General features: G+C 50.0%; 1 protein-coding gene across 5 annotated transcripts in view; it reads left to right on the top strand.

Moving 5' to 3' along the window:
• Positions 1-26,778, top strand: part of PREX1 (phosphatidylinositol-3,4,5-trisphosphate dependent Rac exchange factor 1) — a 197,642-nt gene that overhangs the window by 98,942 nt on the left and 71,922 nt on the right. For all 5 annotated transcript variants that reach the window (XM_060284411.1, XM_030839007.2, XM_060284412.1 and 2 more), the window contains 2 exons: positions 3,872-3,973; positions 21,832-21,993. In XM_060284411.1, the coding sequence (XP_060140394.1) occupies positions 3,872-3,973; positions 21,832-21,993 (264 nt within the window). The remainder of the gene's footprint in view (positions 1-3,871; positions 3,974-21,831; positions 21,994-26,778) is intronic.

Raw genomic sequence — 26,778 nt, 5'->3', positions numbered from 1 at the left:
CCTACCAAGTGGTAGGGATCATTCTAAGTACTGGCGATATAACAGTGACCAAGGCAAGAAAAGTCCCTGCTCTCATGGGGTGGCCATTCTCGTAGGGGGGACTTCCATGGCATGTCTCATGGCATTTAGTTCTCTGCAGGCAATAAAGCAAGTTAAGGATGGCAGGAGGTTTGAGCAAGTTTGGGTGGTGGCTGCTGTTTTAGATGGCTCTTTGGGAACACAGTGTCTCAGGTGACATTCAAGCAGAGACCTGGATAAAGTTAAGTGAGAGAGGCGAGGAGTATCTGGAGGGAAAGCATTCTAGGTAGAGGACCTGCAAGTGCAAAGGTCCTGAGGTCCTACTGTGTTTGAGGAATAGCAAGAAGGCCAGGGTGGCTGGATTGGAGAGTATGAGAGGAAAAGTAGAAGGACATGGGGTCAGAGAGATTGAAAGAGGCCAGATAATGAAGGAGCATTTAGACAATGGGACGGATCTGAGAGTTTTAGAAAGCTCTGTTATTGCCGCGTAGCACACTTGTGGTGAGTGTACTCACAGCGTAATGAGTATTCGCATATGTGTGCTCCCATGGAACCACCCCCTGAGATCAAGATTTAGAACACTCCACTCCAGAAGGTTCACTCCAGAAGGTTCCCTGTGCCCTTTCCCAGGCATGCCCCTCTGTGCAGCCAGAGGCAACCTCTATGCCGATTTCTCTCACTAAAGGTTAGGTTTGCCTGTTCTAGAATGTTTCACGAATGGAATCACACAGGAGGCTTTTGTGCCTGCCTTCTTTTGCTCAACATAATGTCTGTGAGGTTCGTCCAGGTTGGAGCATGTGGCAGTACTTTCAATAGAGTATTCAATTTTAGTCTGAGTGGGATGGCAAACCGTGGGATGGTTTCGAGCAGAGGAATGATGTGAACCAATTTGCATTTTGAGCGGCTCCCCTTGGCCGTGTGAGGGTAGGAGCAAGGAGACCAGGGTGGAGGCTTGTGTGAGTTTCCTAGGGCTGCTGTGACAATGACCACAGACTGGGTGGCTTAAAACAAAATTTATTCTCTCACAGTTCTGAGGCCCGAAGTCTGAGATCAAGGTGTCAGCAGGGTTCTGCTTCCTCCGAAGGCTCCGGGGAAGGGTCCTGCCTTTCCTCTTCCAGCTTCGGGTGGCCTCACGTGTTTCTTGCCTTGTGGAACCAGAACTCCAGTCTCCGCCTCCCTCTTCACACAGCTGCCTTCTCTGTGTCCTGTCCTCCTCTTATAAGGACATGGAGCCTGTTGATTTCAGGCCCACCCTAATCCAGAATGAGAATGACCTCATCTTAATGGGACTAATTATATCTGTAAAGACTTTATTTCCAAATAAGGTCACATTCTGAGTTTCCGGGTGGACATGGCATTTTGGGGGACACTATTCAACCCACTCTGGGGCTGCTACAGTGGTCCGGGCGGGAGATGACGGTGGTGAGGGTGGGGCGGTAGCGCTTGGAGAGGTGGCTGGATTTACATAGAGTCCGATTGTCCAGCTGACACGATGTGCCGTGTGGTTGGCTTTGGGGTATTAACGAATGGGAAGAATCAAAGATGTCTCCAGGGCTTGGGGCCCAAACAACTGGAAGAATGGAGGTACAATTTCCTGAAATGGTGAAGGTTGGGTAGGAGCAGGTAGGAGAGGTAAATTTAAAAATTCCCTTTTGTGGAATTCCCTGGCGGTCCGGTGGTTAGGAGTCAGCGCTTTCACTGCCGAGGCCGGGTTCGATCCCTGTTTGGGGAACTAAGATTTCGCAAGCTGCGGGGCGCGGCCAAAAAAAAAAAAATTCCCTTTTGGATGTGTGAGGTTTAAGGATGCCTGTTAGATGTCCAGGTGGGGATTTGGGCCTAGAATCAGAGATGTGAGTCTCGGGTTTTGGGAAGGGAGGGGCCGGGCTGGAGATAGAAAGCTGAGTAGTTTCTGCGTAAAGGATGGTTAAAGTGGTGAAAGTGGTGGGTCTGGATGAGGTCAGCGGGGAAAGAGTGTGGATGGAAAGGATGACCCAGGGGCATGGCTGCCATTAGGAGGTTGGGAAGAGGGTGAGGATGACACCTCACCTGAATCAATTCTGTGAAATTAGGATGGTTTAAAGAGAGGATTCTGAAAAGTTCTTCCCATAGTGCCTGGGGCATAATATTATTAGAATAGTGAATAGCTCTGTGTGTGCTTGCTTTTTTTTTTTTTTGTCTTTTTAAATGAAAATCTAGGGTGTTCGGGGTGAAGAGGAATTGGTGGCTGTGACAGTCCTGTGAAAACTTCTTGATCCTGGACAAAGAGACAGGCCTTTCTCCAGCCAAGCCCTGGGGGCGTCTGGAAAGCACACCCCACTCCCAGGCTCCCTCTCTCTGCCTGGAGCTGACATCATCAGGGCAGCTTGTGGGGAGCGCTGGCTTGGAGGACAAAGGCCTGAGTGTGAGCAGTGTGGGACCTGGCACATCCCAGCTGCTGCAGCCCTGATCCCCCGTCTGTGCCAGGGCTGGATGTGGGGCTGGGAGCCATGCAGCTCCTGCTAGAGCAGGGACCCAGGGTCCCTGGGACTATTTCTCTAAGGAGAGGGTCCCCAAAGATCCCCGAGAGGCAGAGGACTTAGCTCTGAGACTTGGGCCAGTGCTTCTGGCCTCTGAGTGCCAGTTTGCCCATCTGGAATAGGGATCTTGCTTATTCTAGGGCTGTGAGGATGAACTTTGCCTATGGGTGAAACACAAAGCACAGAGCCTTAGGCCTGGTAAGCACACGGTAAATGTTCTCTGGTCTTATTTCGCCTTGAGTATAAGCAGGGAAATCGTCTGCTTTTTTGGGCAGTTCCCCAGTGCTTGGAACTGTGCCCGGCACATAGTAAGCATACAGTGTGTATTTGGAGGATGAATGAATGAATAAATGATTGGATGGGAATCCATTTTCCCAAGAGTCCCGTTCCATTTCCGTTCTGCTAGCACGGTGTTGAGGCGGAAGGCTGAGACCCCTTCATTGCTGGCAGCTTGTTCATCCATTCATTAGTCCATTCATCCATTCATTAGTCTGTTCCTTCATTCATTCATACATTGGGCACACGGTGAGCCCTAGGGACCCAGGACTGTGAGGGGCGTGGTAGGAGACCACAGACATGTAACTCGGTACACTTCTTTCCCGTGCATGACTTTCTACTTCACTACGGATAGGTTCTCCATAAACAATGCCTAGTTTTGTTCTGTGTGTCATTAAAAGCTTGATGTAAATGGGTTCATACCATACGTATCCTTTTGTTTCCCTTTTGTGCACAAGAGCATGTTTTCGAGGTCCACCCGCATTGCTGTACATAGCTTTCGTTCTCCCATTTTCACCACTGCGTGGTGTGGAAATGTGCCGCAGACGTTTTTCATTCTCCAGGTGATGGATATTTAGGTTGCTTTCCACTTTTTGCTGTTTCAAGCAAGGCAGTTTTGAGTGTCCATGTTCCTGTGTCCTGTGCATGTGTGTGAGTTTCTGTAGAATGAGGGTTGGCAGACTTTTCTGTAAAAGGCCAGATAGTAAATATTTTAGGTTTTGCAACTATAAGGTCTTTGTTACAACTACTCAGCCCTCAGACGCAGCCATGGACGTTATGTAAACAAATGGGTATGGCTGTGTTCCAGTAAAAATTTAATTGCCAAAACAGGGAGTAGGCAGGATTTGGCCCACGGGCAATAGTTTGCCAGCCGCTGATATAGGCTTTGGGCTGGGTTGTAGAATATACCCATTTCTTCCTCCCCTGGGTATTGTTAAGTTGCTTCCAAAGTGATCGTCTGTAGCTGCATTTTGAGAGTGCTTCCCGTGATTATTTGAGGGTGGCCAAGTTCCTTTGCTGTCCTTGGTGAGTTCTAACGAAGGTCTCCTGTCCCTTTTCAGAGCTGCATGCTCCTGGGAGGCCGGAAGACCACGGACATCCCTCTGGAGGGCTACCTGTTATCTCCTATTCAGAGGATCTGCAAGTACCCCCTCCTCCTCAAGGTGAGACGTTCCCCCTGTTCCTTTCCCCTATTTTGAAGCGACAGAAGATTCAGCTTTGCCTGGCTTAATCAAAAAAAATTAAAACTTGTTAGTTCAGGTAGCTGAGAAGTTTAGGGGCAGCATCGGTTTTGGGCCAGGCTGCATCCAGGCCAGGACCCTGCCTCTTTCTCCCTGGTTCAATTCCGCTTCCCACCTTTCAGCTCTTATTTTCAGCATGGTAGCAGATGGCTGTAGTTACTGTGGCTTTGCACCCTCTCAAGTTCAAAGACAATGGGGAAGAGTGAGCCTCTCTTCCAGTAGCTCTGACAAAAGTCCTGAGAGTCACTGAGGCTTTGGTCATCTGTGGCCAGGAGAATGCAATATTAGGAATGCTTTGGGCCTGAGTCATGTGCTTTAATTTGAACCAATTACAGGAAGCCTTTGCTTGTGCTGTTTGCCCTCCTCTCACATGCTCGGACTTGCGCTCTACCCCTGACCCAATCACTGTGAACTGGCTAGTGTTGTGCTTTGATTGGCTGAGATATGGTCCAATGACAGTGAGCAGGGCAGTGTCGTGTTCTGATTGGCTGAGACCACAGTCGGGTGCTCCACCCCTGAACCGATCAACCCTGAGCAAGCCAGCTCTGATTGGCACAGACTTGTGTCATGCGCTCCCCACCAGTCACTGGATCCCACAGGCCAAAAGTCCAGTGATGGAGAGAGAGGGACCCCCTCACCCAAATCTGGGCTCTTGGTGGAAGAGGGGTGCGGGTGCAGATGCAGGGGGCATAAACCAGAGCCATCAACACACCTGCTGTCTCCCTCCCCACCCGGCCACATTTGACTTACTCTTGGTCAGGCGGACCAGGGGAAGATGTGCTGCCTGTGGGAGGGCCCAAGAAGTCTCGATCCTCAACTTCTGAGTCAGCTTCCAGGCAGATCTCCAGCTGGGTGCATGGCTCTGCCGCCATCCACTGCTTTCAGCCCAGGCTTTTCCGCCCTTGGAGATGGTGGCCATTGGCCTGAGCCTGCCCTGGCTCCATCCTGAAGGCCTTCTGTCTGACAGCTGTTTCCTGGGGTCCCTGCTGGTGGATTAATTTGGCTGTGGTGCCTCATTCATGCACCTGCACACTGGGGCCACATGCATCTTTGCTCCATGAGCTGAAAGGGAGAGGGGAGGGGAAAGGTAATGGGGATTCTTGAACTTGCCTTTCTGCTGGAGACAGTGTTTGGCCAGACCCTCGCGGGGGCCATCAGCTCTGCCTGTGAACACAGGCCTTTAACATGCGTATCCATGGGTGGTGGGACCCAGCTCTCCCTGCACCTCCTCTGGCCTGCTGCTGTCGATGCCTCCCAGGGAGCTGAAAGAACCGTCTGCAGTTGTTCTTGCAGCTGCTTTGATCCCCAGACAGGTGTTGGAAATGCCGTAAGTAGCTCAGCTCTTCATCATGGTGCTGAAGAAGCTGCAGGTGGAACTTGTGAATTGGTAACCTGTGGACTGCAGTGGACCTGCAGATGTGCTTCACTTGATTCGTTTGGTGTGTTTTCCAAACTTGAATCAGTTGCCGGCATTTAAGAGGTAGTATTCTGCAGCGGTTTAGGGCAGGGGTTGGCAAAACTGTGGCCTGTGGGCCACATCCAGCCCATGGGCTGTTTTTGTACAATCCGTGAGCTAAGAATGGTGTTGACATTTTTTTAAGGGTTGTTAAGAAAGCCCCCCAAACAAGCAAAGAAGAATATGTGACAGAGACCGGCTGTGGCCAGCAAAGCCTAAAATATTTACAGTCCGGCCATGTACAGAAAGAATTTGCTGACCCCTGGATTGGAGCCAGGCTTTGCAGTCACAGGCTGACTGGGTTTGAATTCTAGCTCTGCCATTTACTGGCTGCTTAACCTTGGGAAAGTCACTTCCCGGGGCCTCAGTTTCCCTGTCTGTAATACAGCCTTTGTATTAATAGTACTGATAGGGTTGATATGATGATGAAAGATTTATTTACTTAACTCTTACAGCAACTCAATGAAGTAGGCGCTGTGATCAGCCCCACTTTAGAGATGAGGCACAGAGGCACAGACAAGGGAAGCGGCCCGTTTAAGGTCTCACGTTAGGTGAGCGGGAGGAACCATGATTGGAACCTGGGCAGAGTCTGATTCTAGAGTTCTGCGCCCTAACCATCAGGATACACTGCCTGTTGAGAAGTGCTTTGGAGAGTTAAGCCGCCGAAGTGCTGGGGTGTCGGGGATGCTGACCTTCTCAGTTCCCTAGGGGGGGGTCTGGGAAGGTTGGTGGCCTTGTGTTTTGTGGCTTGGTGGCCAGTTTGCTCCTTTCCTGGGTTTCAAAACCTTGAATATCTGACCCATTGGAAGAATCGCCAGCTACAGCCCCAGACCCCAGCCAAGGTTCCCTAGGTACGAACACTTTGGTTTCTGGATCTTGGGAAAGTCTGGTATCCCAGTGGCTGCTTGGAGTGGCAGTTACCGTAATGTATTTTAACAACCAGTGGGGCTGGACCCGTATGTCCTGGTGGACTCTAAGCTCTCGATGTGAAGTCCAGGTGTTTCTGAGGCCTGCTCAGCCCCAGGGGCCACAGTCTGGCCCGGTGAGATTCCTGGACTGTGGCTTCCCAGGAGAGGAGAGAGAGAGAGAGAGGGAGGGAGGGAGGGAGGGAGGGGGAGCGAGAGAGAGAGAGAGAGAGAGAGAGAGAGAGAGAGAGAGAGAGAGAGAGAACCTGCTTGCAATTGATGGAGGAATAACTGCCCACAGGAAACAATGAGGAAGCGGAGCTGTGGGTTTTCCTCCAAACCAAATGGCTGTTTACATGTCCCGTTTCCTCCATCTCCAGCTGTGTTTATCCGGGGCTCAGAGAGCACTGGGGCACCTGCCAGCAGGGCCTGAGATTCCTGTGGGGACATGCCACGCTCCCCGCCCGACAGAATTGCTCAGAGTGCTGGCCTTTGGCACCCACAGCTGGAATGTTTGCATCAGAAAACAGCTGGGATTGAGGGGAACTCTACGTACCCCTCCTGAGTTCCTTTTTCCTGTCACATTTTCCAGTGGATTTTCAAAGATGATCCTATGAGCCTGGGGCAGCTGAGCCCGAACCCTCAGTCCTGCCCACACCCCCTCCGATTCTGACGCCCTCGCAGATGTCCCTGTGACCTTCCGAGCCCCATTGTTTGAGCTGAACTTTGAACTGAGTAGGCGAACAGGGTCGAGGAGCCTGGGTGGGAAGGGGGACGAGGCGAAAATGAAAGTCTCTTTGGGAATAGCCCCCAAAAGCTGACCTTGAAACGTTGCCTAAGAATAGCCATAACGTTCTGTTCCAGCCTTCAGCCCAGGTCTGGGGTAGCCAGTTGGCATTTGCAGGCTCTGCTGAGTTTTCCATCACCGTTGCCCAGAAAATGATTCGGATTTGGGGTGATGCCCCTGAGGCTCAAATGGCAAGCTCCCGAGGGGAGACCCACTGTCACGGACCCTTTTAGTTATTGCCTGGTGACGTGCAGATCTTACTGGCACGCGCACCAGCTGCTGGCACGGCTCAGGGCCACCGTTGTGAGCAAGACAGACCCAGTGCCTGTCCCTTGGAGCTTCGGTCTCGGACTGGACCCACAAGGGCCTGGTATGTAATGGAAGCGGGTTGAGGCCGGCAGGGGGCAAACAGGAGGGGCACATCTGTCTAAAGGGGCAGCTTCCCCTCCAGTCCCCTGTTCCCTTTGTCTCCTGCCTCTCTGACCCCTTGCTTTCAGTCTCCTTTGCTGATTCCTCACCTTCCAGGCCTCCAAGTGTAGGTGGGCTCAGTCCATGGGCCATTTTTCTATCCAGATTTGCACCTGCGGTGGCCTCATCCATTCCATGCCCCACCCCCCTTTGAAAGTATATTCCAAAGTTGTGCAACCATCACCACAATAATTTTAGAACATTTGCATCACCCCCAAGAGAAACTCTGGATCCACGAACAGCCACTTCCCTTTCCCCTCCTTCCTGCAGCCCCCGGCAAGCACTCGTCTACTTTCTATCTCTGTGAATTTGCCTACTCTGGGCATTTCATATGCGTGGAATCATATAATACGTAGCTTCTTGTGTCTGGCTTCTTTCTTAGCACAGTGTTTTCAGGGTTCATCCATGCTGTAGTATACATCACCACCTGATTCCTTTTTGTGGCGGAATAATATTCCATTGTGTGGGTATACCGTGTTTTGCTTATCCGTTCATCAGTTCATGGGCGCTTGGGTTGTTTCCACTTTCTGGAGGTTATGAATACTGCTGCTGTGAACATCCACGTAGAAGTTTCTAGGTGGACATTCCCATGGCTTTAGACCCCGTCTCTGTCCGATGACTTCCAGCCTGGACCTCTCACCTAAACCTGGTCTTGTTCTCCTGCCCACTTGACTTCTCCGCTTGAAAGTCTCACAGGCACCTTCTACCCACCATATCCCAAAGCAAACGCTTGGCTCTCCCCTTCCCCCAGACCTGTCTCCCCTCCCACCTACCGCCTCGCCCTCATCTCCGTAGATGGCCAGATCAAACATTCTGGGCCCAAACTGGGCACGTCCTGGGAGCCACCTTCTGGGACAGCAGCTGCAGAGGGGTTGCGTCAGGGATGCTTCTGCAGGATCTCTGCTCAGGGTATAGCCTCGGGACCCTGCATAGGCTCCAGTGTCTTCTGTGCCTCCCACGTCTATCTATGGGTGATGCAGCTGTCACCTACACAGAGTGTGAGGTCCTTGCCATTTGGTTGTTACCTCTGTCTCCTTGGCCGTCAGGAGTGTTGGTGCCCCTGGGGATGGCCCGTGGTCCATCACTAAGGAGGTGTCGGCATCAGTTCTTGGTGCAGGGGGATGACTGGGGAGTGGTGTGTTTCCCAGAGTGTGGGACGTGTACCGCTCACAGCTCACCAAAGGATTTTAGGTGGCACAGGAGGAAACTTTACGTGGGGTGGGTGGTGGGAGAGGGGAGAAGATAACACCAAGCACAGTGAATCACACCGTGAGACTAGTACTTTCGTAACGAATCTCTTTCAGTCTTCCTGCTTATCTCCAGGAGGGGAGCCACAGTGGGTGCTGCACTGTCTAGGGTTTTTGGAGCCGTTCATTCATTCACCAACCATTGAGCAGCTATTATATGTCAGGCATTATAGTAGGTGCTGGAGATACAAAGTGAACAAAAACTGCCCAAACCCCTTCTTCTGTGGTCTGACATTCTACTGGGGGGGTAGAAACAGACAACAAATGAATGAATAGGAAATGTATATACTTGTTTAGATGGCGTGAATACTATGCAAAAAAAAAAATCAGGGTTAGTAAGGTCCAGGAGTGATGGATGGAGAAAGTGACATCTGTGCCAAGACCTCAAGGAGGTGAGGAAGGGGGCCATACAGGTACCTGGGGGAAGAGTCTTCCAGACAGAGGGAAGAGCCAGTGCAAAGGCCCTGAGGCAGGAGTGCATCTGAGGAACAGTGAGGAGGCCTGTGTGACCAGAGGGGAGGACCTGAGGGAGAGAGTCGGGGAGTGAGGTTAGAGAGGTGGTGGGCCCGGATTATGTGGGGCCTTGTGGGGTCTTTGTCTGCTCTGAGTGAGGTGGGCACCGTGGGAAGGTTTTGAGCAGAGGAGTGACAGGATCTTAGTTCTCACGGGATCCCTCAGGATGTTTGTGGAGAAGGGGCTGTGGGGTGATGAGGGTGGAGGCGAGGGGCGGGGAGACCAGGGAGGCGTTGATACGAACGAGTAGTCCAGGCAGGAGGTGACTGGACCAGGCTGGTGGCAGTGGAGACAGAGGCATTTTATGAGAACTGCCTCTTCATGTCATTTGCTCATGTTCTGTTGGATAGGTGTCTTTTGTGTTGATTTGCCGGGGTTCTTTCTCTTCATTCTGGCTACCTCGGGTCATCTCTTTGGAATTCTTCTCTGACCCTGATGTTATCTGCTGGGGATCCGGCGTTGTTGCCGTCTTGCCGAGAAGGCACAGGAAGTCACAGGTCTCTTTTCTGTGGCCCCCTTTGCCCCCGCTCTCGTCTTCCCCCCCAACCACAGTGCCCGCCCTGCATCTTGCCTTTGGGCTGAGCGCTGACACCTTGCCCACAGCTGCTTCGGCACCTCTGACTGCACCAGCCCCAATTCAGGCTCTTTCCGTGTGGTGAGCAGCTAATAGCCTTGGGCTGCTCGACCCCCTCAGGGTGGGGGACCTGCTCTCTCCTCTCCCTTTCAAAGCCAAGCTCCAATTCCTGGTCTTACTAGGGGCCTCCCAGACCACTCTTCCTCGGAGTCCTGCCTGCATTCTGCTTTCTGCCATGCTCTGCGTGATGGTTAAGAGTCTAAGTTTGAAAATCCAGCTCCAACTCTTCTTAGCTGTGTGACTGAGGGCAAGTTGCTGAACCTCTCTGTGCCCCCATTACCCTATCTGTAAAGTCACTACCTCCCAGGCTTGCTGCAAAGATCAATGAGACAATGCCTGAGAAAACCCATGAGAGCACTTTGCATTTTACTAGGTATAGTCAGTCATGCTTGGTAAATGTTAGCTACTCTAATAATGTAATGATTTTTATTTTTATTGATCCCAACTCCTCCTCTTATTAGTATCACCTCTTTGAGAAATGACAAACTCTCTGTGCCTCAGTTTGCTCCTCTGTCAAATTGTGCCTTATCATTGGTTACTGTGAAGATTAAATGAAATAATACCTATAAAGGGCTTATAAGTGCCTAGTAAGTATGAGCTATTTTTATTGTCTCAAAGTCTGTTTTGTTCAATATTAATAAGCTACCATAGGTTTCTTTTGATTAGTCTTTTCATGATATATCTTATTTCATCCTCTTACTATTAACAATTCTGTACCGTTAGATTTTTTTAAAATTAATTTTTATTGGAGTATAGTTGCTTTACAATGTTGTGTTAATTTGTGCTGTGCAGCAAAGTGAATCAGCTATATGCATACATATATCCCCTCTTTTTTGGATTTCCTTCCCATTTAGGTCGCCACAGAGCACTGAGTAGAGTTCCCTGTGCTATACAGTAGGTTCTCATTAGTTATTTATTTTATACATAGCAGTGTATATATGTCAATCCCAATCTCCCAATTCATCCCACCCCTCCTTCCCCCCTGCCATCCCCATCCCCATCCCCATATATCTGTTCTCTGCGTCTGTGTCTCTATTTCTGCTTTGCAGATAAGTTCATCTCTGTCATTTTTCTAGATTCCACATATAAGCGATATTGTACGATATTTGTTTTTCTCTTTCTGACTTACTTCACTCTGTACGACAGTCTTGAGGTCCATCCACGTCTCTGCAAATTGCACAATTTCGTTCCTTGTTCTGGCTGAGTGATATTCCATTGTATACATGTACCACATCTTCTTTATTCATTCTTCTGTTGACGCACACTTAGGTTGCTTCCATGTCCTGGCTATTGTAAATAGTGCTGCAGTGAACATTGGGGTGCATGTATCTTTTTTTTTTTTTTTTTTTTTTTTTGCGGTACGCGGGCCTCTCACTGTTGTGGCCTCTCCCGTTGCGGAGCACAGGCTCCAGACTCACAGGCTCAGCAGCCATGGCTCACGGGCCTAGCCACTCCGCGGCATGTGGGATCTTCCCGGACCGTGGCACGAACCCGTGTCCCCTGCATCGGCAGGTGGACTCTAAACCACTGCGCCACCAGGGAAGCCCGCATGTATCATTTTGAATTATGTTTTTCTCCAGGTGCGTGCCGAGGAGTGGGATTGCTGGGTCATACAGTAGTTCTGGTAGTTCTGTCTTTAGTTTTTTTTTTCTTTTTTTGGTACGCGGGCCTCTCACTGTTGTGGCCTCTCCTGCTGCGGAGCACAGGCTCCGGATGCGCAGGCTCAACGGCCATGGCTCACGGGCCCAGCCGCTCCGCGGCACGTGGGATCTTCCCGGACCGGGGCACAAACCCGCGTCCCCTGCATCGGCAGGCGGACTCTCAACCACTGCACCACCAGGGAAGCCCTGTCTTTAGTTTTTTAACGAACCTCCATACTGTTCTCCTTAGTGGCTGTATCAATTTATTGATACCTTCCCACCAACAGCGTAAGAGGGTTCCCTTTTCTCCACACCGTCTCCAGCATTTATTGTTTGTAGATTTTTTGATGATGGCCATTCTGACCGGTGTGAGGTGATACCTCATTATAATTTTATTTGCATTTCTCTAATAATTAGTGACGTTGAGCATCTTTTCATGTGTTTGTTGGCCATCTGTATTGTATCCTTAGATTTTAGATACTTCTTTTGTAAGCAGTATGAAGTTAAAGTTTTAAAATCTGTCCTGTCAGTCTCTATCTTTGAACAGGAGAGTTTATTTAGTCTACTTATATTTATTGATATATTTGATCTTGTTTCTACCACCTTTATAAAATTTTTCAATTTGTCCTCTTTTTTTTTAATGCTTCTTTTTTCCCCCTTTCTTGCTTTATTTTGGATAGTTTTAGTTTCTTTGGTTTAGTTACTCTTGTTTTCTTCCTTCATTTCTCCTTCCCTCACCCCCTTCCTTCCTTTCTTTCTTTTTTTTCTTCTACTAAATTGGAATTTAAAACTACCACTACCACCATCATTATCTCTCCCAAGTTTACCCTCTCCTCTCTAGAACCTGGAATTGGGAGTGCAGGATGTAGACTTTGGCAGTAAGGTGTGCTAGGACCTCCTTTGGAAGTTGGATATAGAGTCACTGCATGTTGGAGCCCCACCACTGAATGTCAGTAGATACCAACCCAGGGTGTCAAACACAGGTGCCTGCAGGGCAGGTGAAAGAAGTGAGTGAGTAGATTGGATGTAACCCAGTGGGTTGGGATGGGGATTGTGACAGACTATATAGCACACAGGTCCCGTCTATGGGGGTGACCACCAGTCAGGTCAGCCAATTGCTGTTGTCCGGTGGAAGCACAGACCAAAGGTGGCTAGAACTTCTGCTTTGCTGAGAGAGCCTGGCAATAGCATTTGGCCTGCAGCATCTGGATTGTGACCCAGGCTCTGATCCAGTCGTGCATTGCGTAGCCAGGAGACCAAGGCTCGGAAAGGGGATGAGACTTGCCCAAGTCCACATGGCATGTCCTCATCAAAGCCAGAACGTGAACTCCCAGAACTGAGCCCTCTTCCTGCTGTCTCCCGCCATCTCTCCAAGTGGAAGGAAGGAGTTTTTAAGACCCATGAGCATTATTTCCTTTCCCCCATTAATTCCTAATCCAAGGGGCTACAGTTTTCAACCTGCAGCAGGGGCTGGCATTGTTAAAATCGGAACTATATTGTCATGAAATATATTTCATATAATAGGCACGCATGGAGGTTTTCTTTACCGTGCCGGGCAGCTTTTCAGTTCTGGGTTTTCACGGACTTACAGCTGTTTTTCGTTTCTTGTTTTTTTTTTCTTTTCTTTTCTTTTTTCTTTTTCTTCTTCTTTCAAGTGGTGGTGGGTCTTGCTAGTGCCTCTTCATTTGCATCTTGCTGTCACCCTAGACAGGGCATGCAGGGACCCAGAACTGAAATACCGGGAAGTCTTGGTCATGAGATCAGAGCTTGGCTTCCTGAGCTTTGATGGTGGTGCCTTGGGCAGAGGTCTGTGGACAGACCCACAGCTGGTGCAGGATCAGCCCCTCCTGGAGCTGGATGAGGTGTCCCCAGAAAGTGGGTGTGCTCCGTGGGATCCAGCCCCCATTGGTGACGTTCCCATCCTCAAGGCTGCCTTCTTCTCTTTGTAGAGAAGACAACGTGACTTTCTAACCACATGTCTGCTTTTGAGCCTCCAGGAGCCCCAAGTCACAGCAAGTAATGGGCATTGTCACTTCTTCCAGTGACAAGTCCAGCTGTGTTTTCACTCTGTGGTTTTATGGCTCCGTCTCCGTATGGCTGCATCCAGGAGCTCAGATGATGCCATCGAGAATCAGGCTCTTCCCATCTCCTGGCTCAGATTTCCTCTGTGTCAGCTTTAGTCCTGGGAGGCTCCCTTCTCATGGTGGCAACGTGGGCCTCCAGCAACCTCAGGCCTGTGTCTGATGAGCACGGCTACCAAGGGAGAAGAGAGTGTTTTTCCCGAATGTCCCAGGGCTCGTTGGGTCAGCTCGGATCCCACAGGGATCAAAGCCGCAACCGTAGCAGTGAAAGCATGGAGTCCTAACCACTGGACTGCCAGGGAGTTCCCCACTATGCTCTCCTTGAGCCGGTAGCTACGGCTGGGAGATGGAAGGCTCTCGAACACGCCCTGGGAGCTGGCCGGGAGTGGCCCCTCTTGGACTCCAGGACGGGAGAGAGGACAGGGGAAAACTGGGGTCCCATCACCTCCCTGTCTCGTGTCCTCTGCACCCCTGTCTTCCTCTGCCTCTGGGCCCTGTGTTTTTCTCCTGGTCCTTTTCTGAATCTCAAGCAAAGCAGAGCAAGAAAGGGGGAGTTGGCTGCAGCTCTGTTTCCTTGATGCCCGGTTTGGCCTGGAGTTTGAGGCCCAGTGCCCACACCTCCGGGGACATGATGGGGCCGCACAGAGCGGACACAAGCGGGCACCCTTTTGGTAAATGTGATGGGAGGGGAGCGGAAGTGGTGGGTTCCTGTGCTCTGACATCCTCTCTTCCAGGAAGCCCTCACTTCGAGCCCTGCTTGCAAAACCACACAGGGCTGGCAGGACGGATGTTGGGGAAGGGTTACCCAGCCTGGCTCTAGAGGGGCTTCCGCTGCTGATTCGCTGGGTGACCCCCGCACACCCCCTTCCTTCTCTGCTCTCAGTGTTTTTAAGGAATACCCAGGGCCTGCCCCTGCTCAGACATTTCGTGTTTGTTCTAAGAGCCTACTTGTGGGGGTGTTCACGCCCTACTGGTACTGTTTCTGGAGGGGCCTGTGGATGTGGTGAGGTGTCTACCAGGTCCTGCTTTCTGGCTCTGTGGCCTTGGGCAAGAGGCCTTGCTTCTTTGTGCCTCAGTCTCCTCACCTGTAGAGTGAAGATAAAAACAGTACCTACCTCTTTGGGATGATTTGAGGATGAAATGACTTAAGAAACTGAAGTTTGGAACAGTGCTTGGTACATGTAGTAAGTGCTCAAGTGCTAGCTATCATGGTTACTACTATGATTACAACTTTTACTGTTATTATTACTACAAATAATAGTAAATGTAACAGCTATGATTAGTATGGAAATAATTATGATGATGATAAATATTGTGTCCTTACTGATTACCAACACTTTTACATTCACCATTCCATTCGATCCACACAACCACCTTAGGATCTGATTGTGATCCCATTTCACAGATGTGCACACTTGGTCCACTTGGACCCTCTGAGGTCTTGCAGATCCAGAGGGTTTCTTCTTAGTTTTGTGGTTCTCCCAAGATTCTTAACAAGCAGCTTTTGGGTTCCTTCCAGAAATACTGTTCTCAGCGTCAAGCCCTGTAAGTTCATGTAGCTATTCCACCTTGGATGTGGATTCCAGGGTTTTCAACACCATAGACCGTCTCTTTTGAACTTGACTCTGTTGTAACTTATTAAGACAGTGTGTTAAGTTCTGAACTGGGCAGGAGCCTCCTCACCTCCCTCCTTTTGCATGTGAGGCTTTTGTAGTGCAGCTCAAGCTTCCATTAATTTTGAAGATACCCATATTTGATGCTTGTCTGGGGCTGACTGGGGACACCTTTGGGATTCCGAGATCCTTGCAGTCTCTCTGGATTGTGAAGCAGTAGAGACTCTCAAATACAGGGAATGGAAAAACTAGCTCAAACAGGCTTAAAAAAAAAGAGCCCATGTAACTGAAAAGTATGTGGCTAGATGGTTTCGGGTGGGGCTAAATCCAGCTGTCATTAGGGAATTGCCAAACTCTTTTCCAACGCTGCTGCACCGTTTTATATTTTCTCCTGCACTGTATGAGGATTCCAGTTTCTCTGCATCCTCAAGAACACTTGTTATTGTTTGTCTTTTTGATTATAGCCATTTTGGGGGGTGTGAAGTGGTGTCTCATTGTGGTTTTGTTTTGCATTTCTATAATGACTAGTGATATTGAGCATCTTTTCATGAGCTTATTGGCCATTTGTGTATCGTCTTTGGAGAAATGTCTGTTTAAATCCTTTGCTTATTTTTTAATTGAGTTGTCTTTTTTTAAATCAATCAATCAACTAATTAATTAAATTTTTGGCTGCGTTGGGTCCTCGTTGCTGTGTGTGGACTTTCTTTTAGTTGCGGCGAAAGAGGGCTACCCTTTGTTATGGTACGCGGGCTTCTCATTGCGGTGGCTTCTCTTGTTGTGGAGCACGGGCTCTAGGTGCGTGGGCTCAGTAGTTGCAGCACGTGGGCTCAGTAGTTGTGGCTCGCGGGCTCTAGAGTGCAGGCTCAGTAGTTGCAGCGCACAGGCTTAGTTGCTCCGTGGCATGTGGGATCTTCCCAGACCAGGGATCAAACCTGTGTCCCCTGCATTGGCAGGTGGATTCTTAACCACTGTACCACCAGGGAAGCCCTGAGTTGTCTTTTTGTTAAGTTGTGAGAGTTCTTTGTATATACTGGATGCAAGTCCCTTGTCATATATATAATTTACATATTCTGTAGATTGTCTTTTCACTTTCTTTATAGTCTTTGAAGCACAATGTTTTAAATTTTGCTGAAGTCCAGTTTATCTAATTTATTTTTAGTTGCCTGTATATTTGGTGTCATATCTAGTAATGCTTTACCTAACCCAGGGTCAAAAAGATTTACACCTTTGTTTTCTTCTAACAATTTTATAGTTTCAGCTCTTACATTTAGTATTTATTTTTGTTTGTGTTGGGTCTCCGTTGCTGCTCACGGGCTTTCTCTAGCTGCGGCGAGCGGGGGCTACTTTTCATTGTGGTACACGGGCTTCTCATTGTGGTGGCTTCTCTTGTTGCAGAACACGTACTCTAGGCGTGTGGGCATCAGGAGTTGTGGCACGCAGGCTCAGTAGTTGTGGCACGCGGGCTCAGTAGTTGTGGCACACGGGCTTAGTTGCTCCATGGCATGTGGGATCTTCCCAGACCAGGGATCGAACCTGTGTCCCCTGCATTGGCAGGTGGATTCTTAACCACTACGCCACCAGGGAAGTCCCTATGATCCACTTCGAGTTAATTTTTGTGTGTAGTGTGAGGAAGGGGTCCAATTTTATTTTTTTGCATGTGGATACCCAGTTTTCCCAGCAGCATTTGTTGAAAAGACTGTCCTTTCCCCATTTAATTGTCTTAGCACCTTGTTAAAATTTTATTCACTATAAATGTAAGGATTTCTTTCTGGACTCTGACTTCTTTTCCATTGACCTATATGCCTATCCTTATGCCAGTACTGTACCACCTCTTACGATTTGGAGAAAGAGTATGCCAGTAAAGGGCACAGCAAGTGCAAAGGCCCAGAGGCAGGAATGGGCCCTGAGTTTGTGGCTGGGCAGAGCAGAGTCAACACTCCCTTGTGAACCAAGACACCAAAGCCAATACCTTCCCCTCAGTTTTGGCCCAGCCAGGAACCTAGCCAGAAGGTCCTGCTCAGTTTCAATTCTCCATGCCCAGCAGCAATCTCAGGCAGGAGAAGAGGTGGGAGCAGCCAGACGGAAGAGGGAAATAACCTTTTTCTCATTTTTACTAGCTACTGGGTGTTGGCAGCCCCTCAGGGAACCATCAGTAGAGGATTACTGAAATTCCAACTTCCAGGGGTTTGGGATGTGGTGGCAGTGCCTCCCAGGGTGTGACAGGCCCTAAAGCTCTTAGTCTCAAGAATAAGAGAGCTGAGGGCTTTGCACTTGTGGAGGGAGGTGGGAGGAGGTAGGATCCCAGGGACACAGGCTGGAGAAGCATGGATTAGTGGTTAAAAACGTGGGCTCTGGACTTCAATTGCATGGGTTGGAATGTCGGCTCCACCCCTTAGCAATCTTCGACCTTGGACAAGTGACCTCGCCTCTGGGTCCACCTCAACTTCCTCATCTGTCACATGTATCAGGAGATATTTTAGCTACAGTGACGGAGACCCGAAACAACAGTGACTTAACGTGTAATTTTATTTCTGTACAAGGCAGTCCAGGGTTTATGTTCTTCCACCCCTGGGTTCTCAGATGTTCACACCGTGTCCACGTTCCAGCCCAGGGAAAGGGGAGACAGGCAAGGAAAACGGAAGCTGCACACACCCCAGTGATCAGAACCTGTGTCCTGGTGGACGGGAATGTTGCCTTTATTCCGGGTGGCCTTGTGCTCAGCTAAGCATCTGTTCTGTTGCTTTTGACCAGGGATCAGCAAGCTTTTCCTTTAAAGGACCAGATAGTAAATATTATAGGCTTCACAGGCCGTGTGGTCTCTGTCGCGACGATTCCACTCTGATGATGTGGCTACAAAGAAGTGAGGACAGCGGGGAAATGACTGAGCGTAAAGCTTCGTTCGTTGCAACAGGTGGTGGGTTGGACTTGGTCCGCAGGCTTTCATTTGACCCCCTGCTTTTAGAAGGAGAGCATGCTGGGTCTGCTTTGGGGGTTGAGCCCCTGTCACTGCTCACTCGGAGGAAACAGGGAGCTGGCTGGCTACTCTCCCCTTTTTGGCCTTGGCTGGCTTGGCAGAAGTTCAGATGCTCAAAATTACTTACATTGGAGCATGGGGCTGGCGGTGCTTTGGGGAGTTCAACTGAATCCCGCATCATAGGTCACAGGCTTCTATCGTAGTTTCATCTGTGGACATGTCTACAAGCAGGCCGTCAGCTCCAGGAGAGTTGGGGCAGTGTCTGTGTCATCTGTGTCCTCAACAGAGGGCCCAGCCTGAGGCCAGGTACACAGGAGGCCTCACTGGATGGATGAATGGGGCACAGAGCTTCCTGGTTCCAGCCTTGAGCATCTCTTGCCTGGACCATTGCAGTAGCCACTAGCCAGTCTTCCTGCTTTTACATTCCCTTTATGTTCCCTCCAGTGCATCTTCCACTTGGCAGTCAGCGTTTTTTTTTTTTTTTTTTTTTTTTTCCCCCGGTACGCGGGCCTCTCACTGCTGTGGCCTCTCCTGCCTCAGAGCACAGGCTCCAGATGCGCAGGCCCAGCGGCCATGGCTTATGGGCCCAGCCGCTCCGCGGCATGTGGGATCCTCCGGGACAGGGGCATGAACCCGTGTCCCCTGCATCGGCAGGCGGACTCCCAACCACTGTGCCACCAGGGAAGCCCCTAGAGGGGTTTTTTAAAGGCTAAATAAATTGGATGGTGTTAGGCCTCAGCTTATAACCCCCCATCACCTCCCCATGGCTCTTGGGATGAAACCCAGAGACCACACCCAGGCCTTACCTGATCTGTGTTTGGTGTGTGCATCCGACCTCAGCACCCAACCTTCTCCTTGCTCACTCTGCTGCGGCTTCCCTGGCCTCCTTGCTGTTTCTCACTGCCTCAGGGCCTTTGCTTGTGCTCTTCTCTTGCCTGGAGTGCTGTTCCCACAGATGTTTGTATAACCTGTGCCCTTACTTCATTCAGGTCTCCACCCTGAGGCCCTTCTCCTCAGAGAGACCTTCTCAGACTAGTGCACCTCCCTCACTGTCTGTCCCTTCACTTGCCTGATGTTTCACCTAGCACTTAATCAATAATATAAATTATATTTACCAGAGAGGAAAGTATTCCTATTTAACTATCTGAAAGGTTATAAATAGTATAGATGTTCAGAGCACTAACCTCAGAGCCAGACTGGTTAGGCTCAAGTCTGCTCCGTGACCCCAGGCAGATGACCTGACCTCTCTGTGCCTCAGTTCTCAAATCTGTCAAATGAGGATAATAATAACTACCTCATAGAGTTGATGTGAGGATTGAGTGAGCTCAGAAAGACTGCAAGCACTCACGAAATGCTGACTCTTATTATTACTGTTAGTGGTAATACTCAACTTCTGGACTGTTCTCTTGACTGTGAGCTCCCTGAGGGCCGTCTCAGTCTCTGTCCAGACCCCGGTGCTCTGGTACATACCTGTTGCTCAGTCTGTGTTTGCTGAGTGAGGAGTGAATGGAAATACGTCCCCTTTGTACAAAAAGCTCAACCCTCCGTGACCGGCCTGCCTCTGTCTTACTTCCTCCTTGAAGCCTTTCCGGCCACACTGTCCTTCCCCTTCTCTGATTTATCACGAGCGCTTTCACCCCTTGGGGCTGTTGTTTGTGCCCCCACCCCACTTCCTCCCTCCATCCCTCCCTCCCCCTTCCCTGGGAGCACCTTTCCCAGCTCTGTTGCCTCCAGAGAGAGGGCTCCATCCTTCCCCACCCCTTGCTTCCTTTCTGGTCTGTCCCGGGGCCCAAGGCAGGTGCTCAGCAAACCCACAGGGTCCTGATGTTACAGAACATCTGGTCCTTGGGCCATTCGGATCCTCTCTGCAGAAAAGAGGCTGTTCACGTTCAGGCAGAGAAGAAATGAAGTGACTAGAGAAGGCCTATTTTTGGAGCTGGTGCTCCGCAGGGTGTTCTCAGAACAACACCTGCCTGGCCCATCGCGGCCTGCGGGCCCTGCTAACGTGTACCATCCTACGGAAGCAGGACTGATAATGGTCAGCGTAGACTGAGTGCGCGCTGAGGCTGTACTTTCCCCCAGAGCTGCTTTTCCTGCGGTGTCTGATTTACCCCTCGCCATGACCGTGAGCGGAACCAGATGGCCGGGTTCAAACCCACATTCCTCCTCCTACTTCTTGGAGCCTTTGGACCATCCCGCTGAGCCTGCATCTCCTCCTCTGTTAAACGGATAATAACAGAACCTACCTCCCAGGCACAGAGCAAAGGCTCATCGTCACCATCCTCCCCCACATCACTGGTTTTCAGTCGATGAACCTGAGGCTGGGCATGGAGGGCATCTGGCCCGAGGTCACCCAGCCGCCCAGTGGCGGAGCTAGCCCTGGAACCCATGTGGGACTGTACTGGGAACCAGCCCACTGGAGTGTCATGTCTGTGATTTTTGAGGGAGCAGAGAGATGGAGAGATACTGGAACATCTGAGCATGTCAGAGCAGGATGATTAGAGAAACTTATCTCTGCAGGCGTGACGCGGCCTGAAAATCTTCCCTGATATCTTGAGACCCAGCTGGTCTCTGCCGTCTCAGTTCCTTTCTCATCACACTTACTATGGGGCTGAAACCCTTTGATTAAGACCAGCCTGACCTTTAGAGTGTCCCAGCCTGTGCCGGTGGTGAGGTGCGAGATGAGAGTGAGAAACAGTGGGAGAGGGGCTTGCGGATTAAGCCCCCGACTGGCGTCTTTGTCCTCTTTACACGTTTCCTCCACGTCCCTGTGAAGGCAAGGGGTTCTTTATACCCATTTTACAGATGAGAAAAACTGGGGGCTGGGGAGAGGCAGTGTCTATGGCCACCTCTCTGGCCAACTGGTCTCTGTCTCTTTCTTTCTCCTTCTCTCTCGCATTTACTCTCCTCCAGCCACACTGCCTCCTGGCTATTTCCCTTACAGACCCCATACACTCCCACCATGCCCCTTTGCGTTTGCTGTTCCTGTTACCAGGCATGCCCTTCCCCCAGATTTTTGCAGGACTCTCTCCCTTCCTTTATCCAGACTCTCTGTTCAGATGTCACCCCCTCAGAGGGGCTTCCTTGACCTCCCTATTTGAAAGAACACCTCCTTTCCCAGGACCTTCTAGCCCCTCATTCTGATGTGTCTTTGTAATACTTGTCACTGATTTTTCTTAATTTTGGCCCACCTCCTTTATTAGAATGTAATAGCCACCAGATGAGGAATTTTTCTGTTTTATTAACAAATTTGTCCACAGACTCCAGAACGGTGCCTGTTGTGGAGGAGCTGCTCAGGGGACATTTATTAAATGAATGAATGAATGAGTGATGTTCTCCAGCTCCAGATCACACCTTTTGTCCAGAGTAGAGCTGGGACTTGGTTCAGGCCCGGGTGTCCTGGAGGCTGTTTGGTGCCCTCTGGGTTGATGTCCCTCATTCCTGCCCTCTCCTGTACCCTAGGAACTCGCCAAGAGGACCCCCGGCAAGCACCCCGACCACCCCGCGGTCCAGAGCGCCCTGCAGGCCATGAAGACCGTCTGTTCCAACATCAACGAGACCAAGAGGCAGATGGAGAAGCTGGAGGCCCTGGAGCAGCTGCAGTCGCACATCGAAGGCTGGGAGGTGTGTCTGGGGCAGGAGGAACCTTCTGGGCTGGGGACGGGCCCGGAGGGTGCACAACTTGGGTTCAGACTGTGGTCTGGGCACCAGATTTGGCCTGTAGCATATTTTGTTTGGCCTCCATGGTGTTTGCAAAAAAAAAAAAAAACAGTTTAATTATTTTTCAATTAGGTCCACATAAAAGTCTAGATTTAAAGTTTCTCTTAAAAAATTGGTAACACTGAGCCCCCATTTTCCATGGCAACAGCCTCTGGAGCCTCTAGTTTTCCTCCATCCCCAGTCACTCTCCTTCACATGTTGCCTGTCTGCCTGGTGTCCCTTGAGCTTTTGATGCCAAGGTCAAGGGTAGCTTTTAAGGGTTCACTCCAGGATAGAATTCTGTCTTTGACACTCCCTTACTGGGTGACTGTAGGCAAATGTCTTAACTTCTCTGAACTTCGGTTTCCTTATCTATACCTGCATATAGTCGGTACTCAATAAGTGATAGGTATGGATATTATTACTATGATGATGATTATTAAGGGATGGGATTCTTGAGATCTTCTGTTGTGTCTTCCTTAAATTATTAGAGCTGTCCTAAAAGATCTGTAGAATGAAATGGGAAAATCTGAATCAATAAAAAAGTCAATATCCGAGTAAGTACAGCTGGAATGGGAGATGAAGACTAAGGAGGAACGACTCTTGGACGCAGATACTTCTCTGAATCATCTGCCTTAGACCCTTTGGATGTGCTGGCACTGGCTGCATTTGGGATTTCCACTTCATCTCCCTGTGTTGGGGAGTCCTAAATGAGACTGTATAGCTGCGAGGTTGAGGGTATGGCTGCAAAGGGGAAGGACCTGTGCTCTGGAGGAGGTGGGTGTTGTGGATTAGTGTTTGTCATGTACCCACTCTCCTCTGCCTGGCCTTCCCGCCCCGGCTGGAGAACAAATAGTTGCATTTCTCAGACTCCTTTGTAGCTCAGGTTTGGGATATGATTGGCCAAGATCAGATCCAGCTGCTCGAGATTTGGAAAGCAGGAGTGGGACGGAGGCCACCCTTGTGCTGTTGGTGCAGCAAAGCACAGCCGTGGTTGTGTTTGACTTTCTGTGATAGCATTTGCAGAGGGCCCGGTTTCCAGCTTCTGAGTGTCAAGAGGAAGGGCATCCATTGTGTTGTTGGTGGTGAGTATCTAGCAGGATGGGGTGGCTTTGTAGCTGAGAGTTGAGGCAGCAGCTTCTGAGGGCCTGGAAGCTGCTTGGGCAGCATTTCCCTAGAATATCAGCTCGGGCAGGTGGTGGTCTGATTCTCCTTTTCCCCAGTTGGAGCAGGGGCAGTGGCTTCCCTGGAGGGCCAGTTCTACAGTGTTCTTGGTTTTTCTGGCAGCTGTGATTCTAGGCTCTTCTAACCCCTCCAAGGATTGAATAAGGCCCTCATTTCTTTCTGCTTAAAATGCATAGCTTGGTTTCTGTTCCTGCACCTGAAAATTGTGTCAGGATGTGTCCTCTGAGGAATCACATTTCACCTTCATGATGTCAGAGCTCTGATTTGGTTTCTTGTGATCCTCTCAGCCTTCCCCTCTATGGTTCCATGATGGCAGCAGCTCCAGGCATCATGTGTTCCAAAGCAGGAGGAGACAGGGGCTTGGCCAGGGCAGTGAGGGGGAGCTCTCCTCCCTAGTGGAGGAAAACCTTTCCCAGAAGACCTTTCCAACTCATTGGCCAGAAGTGCGTCACTTTCGGCAAATATGCTGACCTAAAGAGCACATAGAGTGGACACGTTTAAACATCTGCCTGTTTGGGCTTTGAGCTTCCTGGCAGCCAAGGTAAAAAGAGCAGGACACCGAAGTTACTCAACATTCATTGTCAAAAAAGGAACAAGCTGAGCAGTTCTTCTGGGTGACAGAGAGTTTCCTGGCATCCAGCTAGAAGGGAAATTTCTCACGTGAGCCCCTATGGAGAGAGTATTAAGCAAGCGATTTGGCAGCCAGAGCAGAAGTGATTTCCAGATGCCTCCTGGTAAGGGCCTAGGGAAATAGGAACTAAGGGTCTTTGGGGTCCTTGTTGACCCTGAACTATCTGCAGTTTGAGAGTGGCCCTTGTTTTGATCTCTGTCGCTGGGTAAAGTAGGAAATAAAGTGACGTAGAATAAGAATTGCTGACAATTTACTGAGCACCTATTACACATTTCCAACGCTAGAAGAGAGGGCAGTTGTTATCCCTATTTTACAGATGAGAAAACTGACGTGCAGGGCCTTGGCTTTGGTGCCCAGCCTTTTTTTTTTAAAATTTATGTAATTAATTTATTTATTTTTGGCTGCATTGGGTCTTCGTTGCTGCACGTGGGCTTTCTCTAGTTGCGGCGAGCAGGGGCTACTCTTTGTCGCGGTGCACGGGCTTCTCATTTCAGTGGCTTCTGTTGTTGTAGAGCACAGATTCGAGGCACGCGGGCTTCAGTAGTTGTGGCGCATGGGCTCAGTAGTTGGAGCTTGCAGTCTCTAGAGCACAGGCTCAGTAGCTGTGGCGCACAGGCTTAGTTGCTCCGTGGCATGTGAGATCTTCCCGGACCAGGGCTCGAACGTGTGTCCCCTGCATTGGTAGGCGGATTCTTAACCACTGTGCCACCAGGGAAGCCCCCAGCCTTTTCACTTACAGATTATCCTGCCTTACAAGTTTGTCCTACTCTCCTGGCCTCATTTTCCCCTACTTGTCTAATTTCAGAAATAACATCTCTGAAGTTATCTCCTGACGTCGTTGTGAGGGTCAAGCGAAGGGTAGAACATGAATGTTCTTCGGAAAATGTGAAATGGTTTTCTGTATAGTAGAAAGGTTTTTAAGTTTAATCCTCAAGATGACTTGGGAAAATAATACATTCTAGCTAGAAAAAATAATGTTTAACAGTGAAGCTGCTTGTAATAGCTTCATGCCCTCAGTAGTTAGAACCTCAGGGGACAGTGTGACTTACAGGTGTAGTTCACAGTGAACGATGGTGGTTGCAAATCCTGATTTCTGATTCTCTCCTTGATCCTTTCTAATCTTTTTTTTTTTTTTTTTTGCGGTACGCGGGCCTCTCACTGATGTGGCCTCTCCCGTTGCGGAGCACAGGCTCCAGACACGCAGGCCCAGCGGCCATGGCTCACGGGCCCAGCCGCTCCGCGGCACGTGGGATCCTCCCAGGCCAGGGCACGAACCTGCGTCCCCTGCATCGGCAGGCGGACTCCCAACCACTGCGCCACCAGGGAAGCCCGCTTTCTAATCTTTTTGTTTGACCTCTTGCCAATCTGATTAGAGGGCTGTCATCTCTCTTGGAATATGGCTGACAAGGGACTTATTTCTGGAGGAGGGGGAGTCTTTTCTTGGCCACTTTCTTGCTGTGCGCTTGGGCTTGCAGCATTAGTTTGATCTCCAATCTCCGGGTTGTTTTTTTTTTTTGGCCTGATCCTCTGTAAGCCAATTGTCCTTTTTAGTTGTGGGACTGGTTTAGTTAAAACCGGATAAGTTAATCCATAAATCCATTTTACTGAGCACAAGTAAATGGGAGTATGTCGCAATACTGTGGATGTGAGTGTATGAGCCCACCCCCTCTGCTTGGTGGGGTACCTTTGCCTCAGTTTCCTCATCTGTGCAGTCTGGCTAATGGCAGGATGCCCCACGGGTCACTTGAGGATTCAGGGAGTGGATACATGCAAAGCGCTCAGAACGGTGCTTTCTTTATCGGATCAGAGTAAGCGCTCAATAAACGTCAGGAGGAGCCGTGGCAGCAAAGCAGGATTTCTTTCTTCATTTTTTTTAGATGAGAAAACATCATGCAGCTTTGCCTAGGGCTCATACCAGTGTGGGCTGACCCTCCTGCAGAGGGACACTCCGGACGTTGGGCCCCGCAGACTTTCGTGAGAAGCTCACGGTCATAAAAAGAAGTGCATGTTCTTAATAAGAAAGAAATAGAACACACCACTCTTGCTGGCTCTGGAAGCCCTGCTTTAAGAGACCATCAACTGCACTCACCCACGAGGGACAGAAGGAAATAGGGGTGAGGAAACATAAGACCATTAAAAACAAGGACCATAAACAGAAGTTCTTGTATGTTCTTCCCACCCTCCCTGGGATGCCTTGTGCTCTCGCCCCTTCGAAGACCCCTGCTCTAGACCAACAGCTGCATAAAAAACCCTTCAGGTTACCTTCTAGGAGGCAGCACAGGGTAGTAGAGGTGAGTGGCTAGGATGGTGGGACCACCTGTCTGGGTTCAGGTCCCAGCTCACTCACTGACCATCCCTATGACCTTGAACAAGTCACTTCACTGCCCCGTGCCTCAGCTTCCTCCTCTGTAAAATGAGAGTCGTAAGGGTTAACGGAGTTTTGTAAGATCCTTAGAGCTGGAGTTGGTGGGTGGTGAGCCCTGTGCCTGTGTTAGCTTTTGTCGTCTTCTCTGAGTGTCACCACTTCAGTTCTGCACCGTCTGAAAGAGGACTCCAGCCCTGACTGGGGGACACCGTGGTGCTCAGCCTCTTCCCTGTGTAGCTGATCGTTAGCACCACCCCTGACCTGGGTTCAAGGATTCCGGGGAAACCGAGCGTCAGCTGGGCTTCTTAGCAGGCCTGGGATGGAAGGGACCTCCCTCCGTAGTGTCCTTGGCATTTCAGATGCAGTTTGCTGGGTGGTCCTTGGCCAAGGCCAGGGAGGCAGCTTCCCAGGCTGGGTGTGCTTCTTCTCTGCCGTCCCCTGACATTGGTCTAGGTCTGTGTGACCTCCAGGCTCTTGGGCCCTACAGCTGGGCCAGGTACTAGGTTCATATACAGTACATACGAAAGAG

This window comes from Globicephala melas, chromosome 15 (genome assembly GCF_963455315.2).
Source record: "Globicephala melas chromosome 15, mGloMel1.2, whole genome shotgun sequence".
Classification (NCBI taxonomy): Eukaryota; Metazoa; Chordata; class Mammalia; order Artiodactyla; family Delphinidae; genus Globicephala; species Globicephala melas.
Note: the sequence above shows the minus strand (reverse complement) of the source record. Positions and strands in the feature narration are given on the sequence as shown.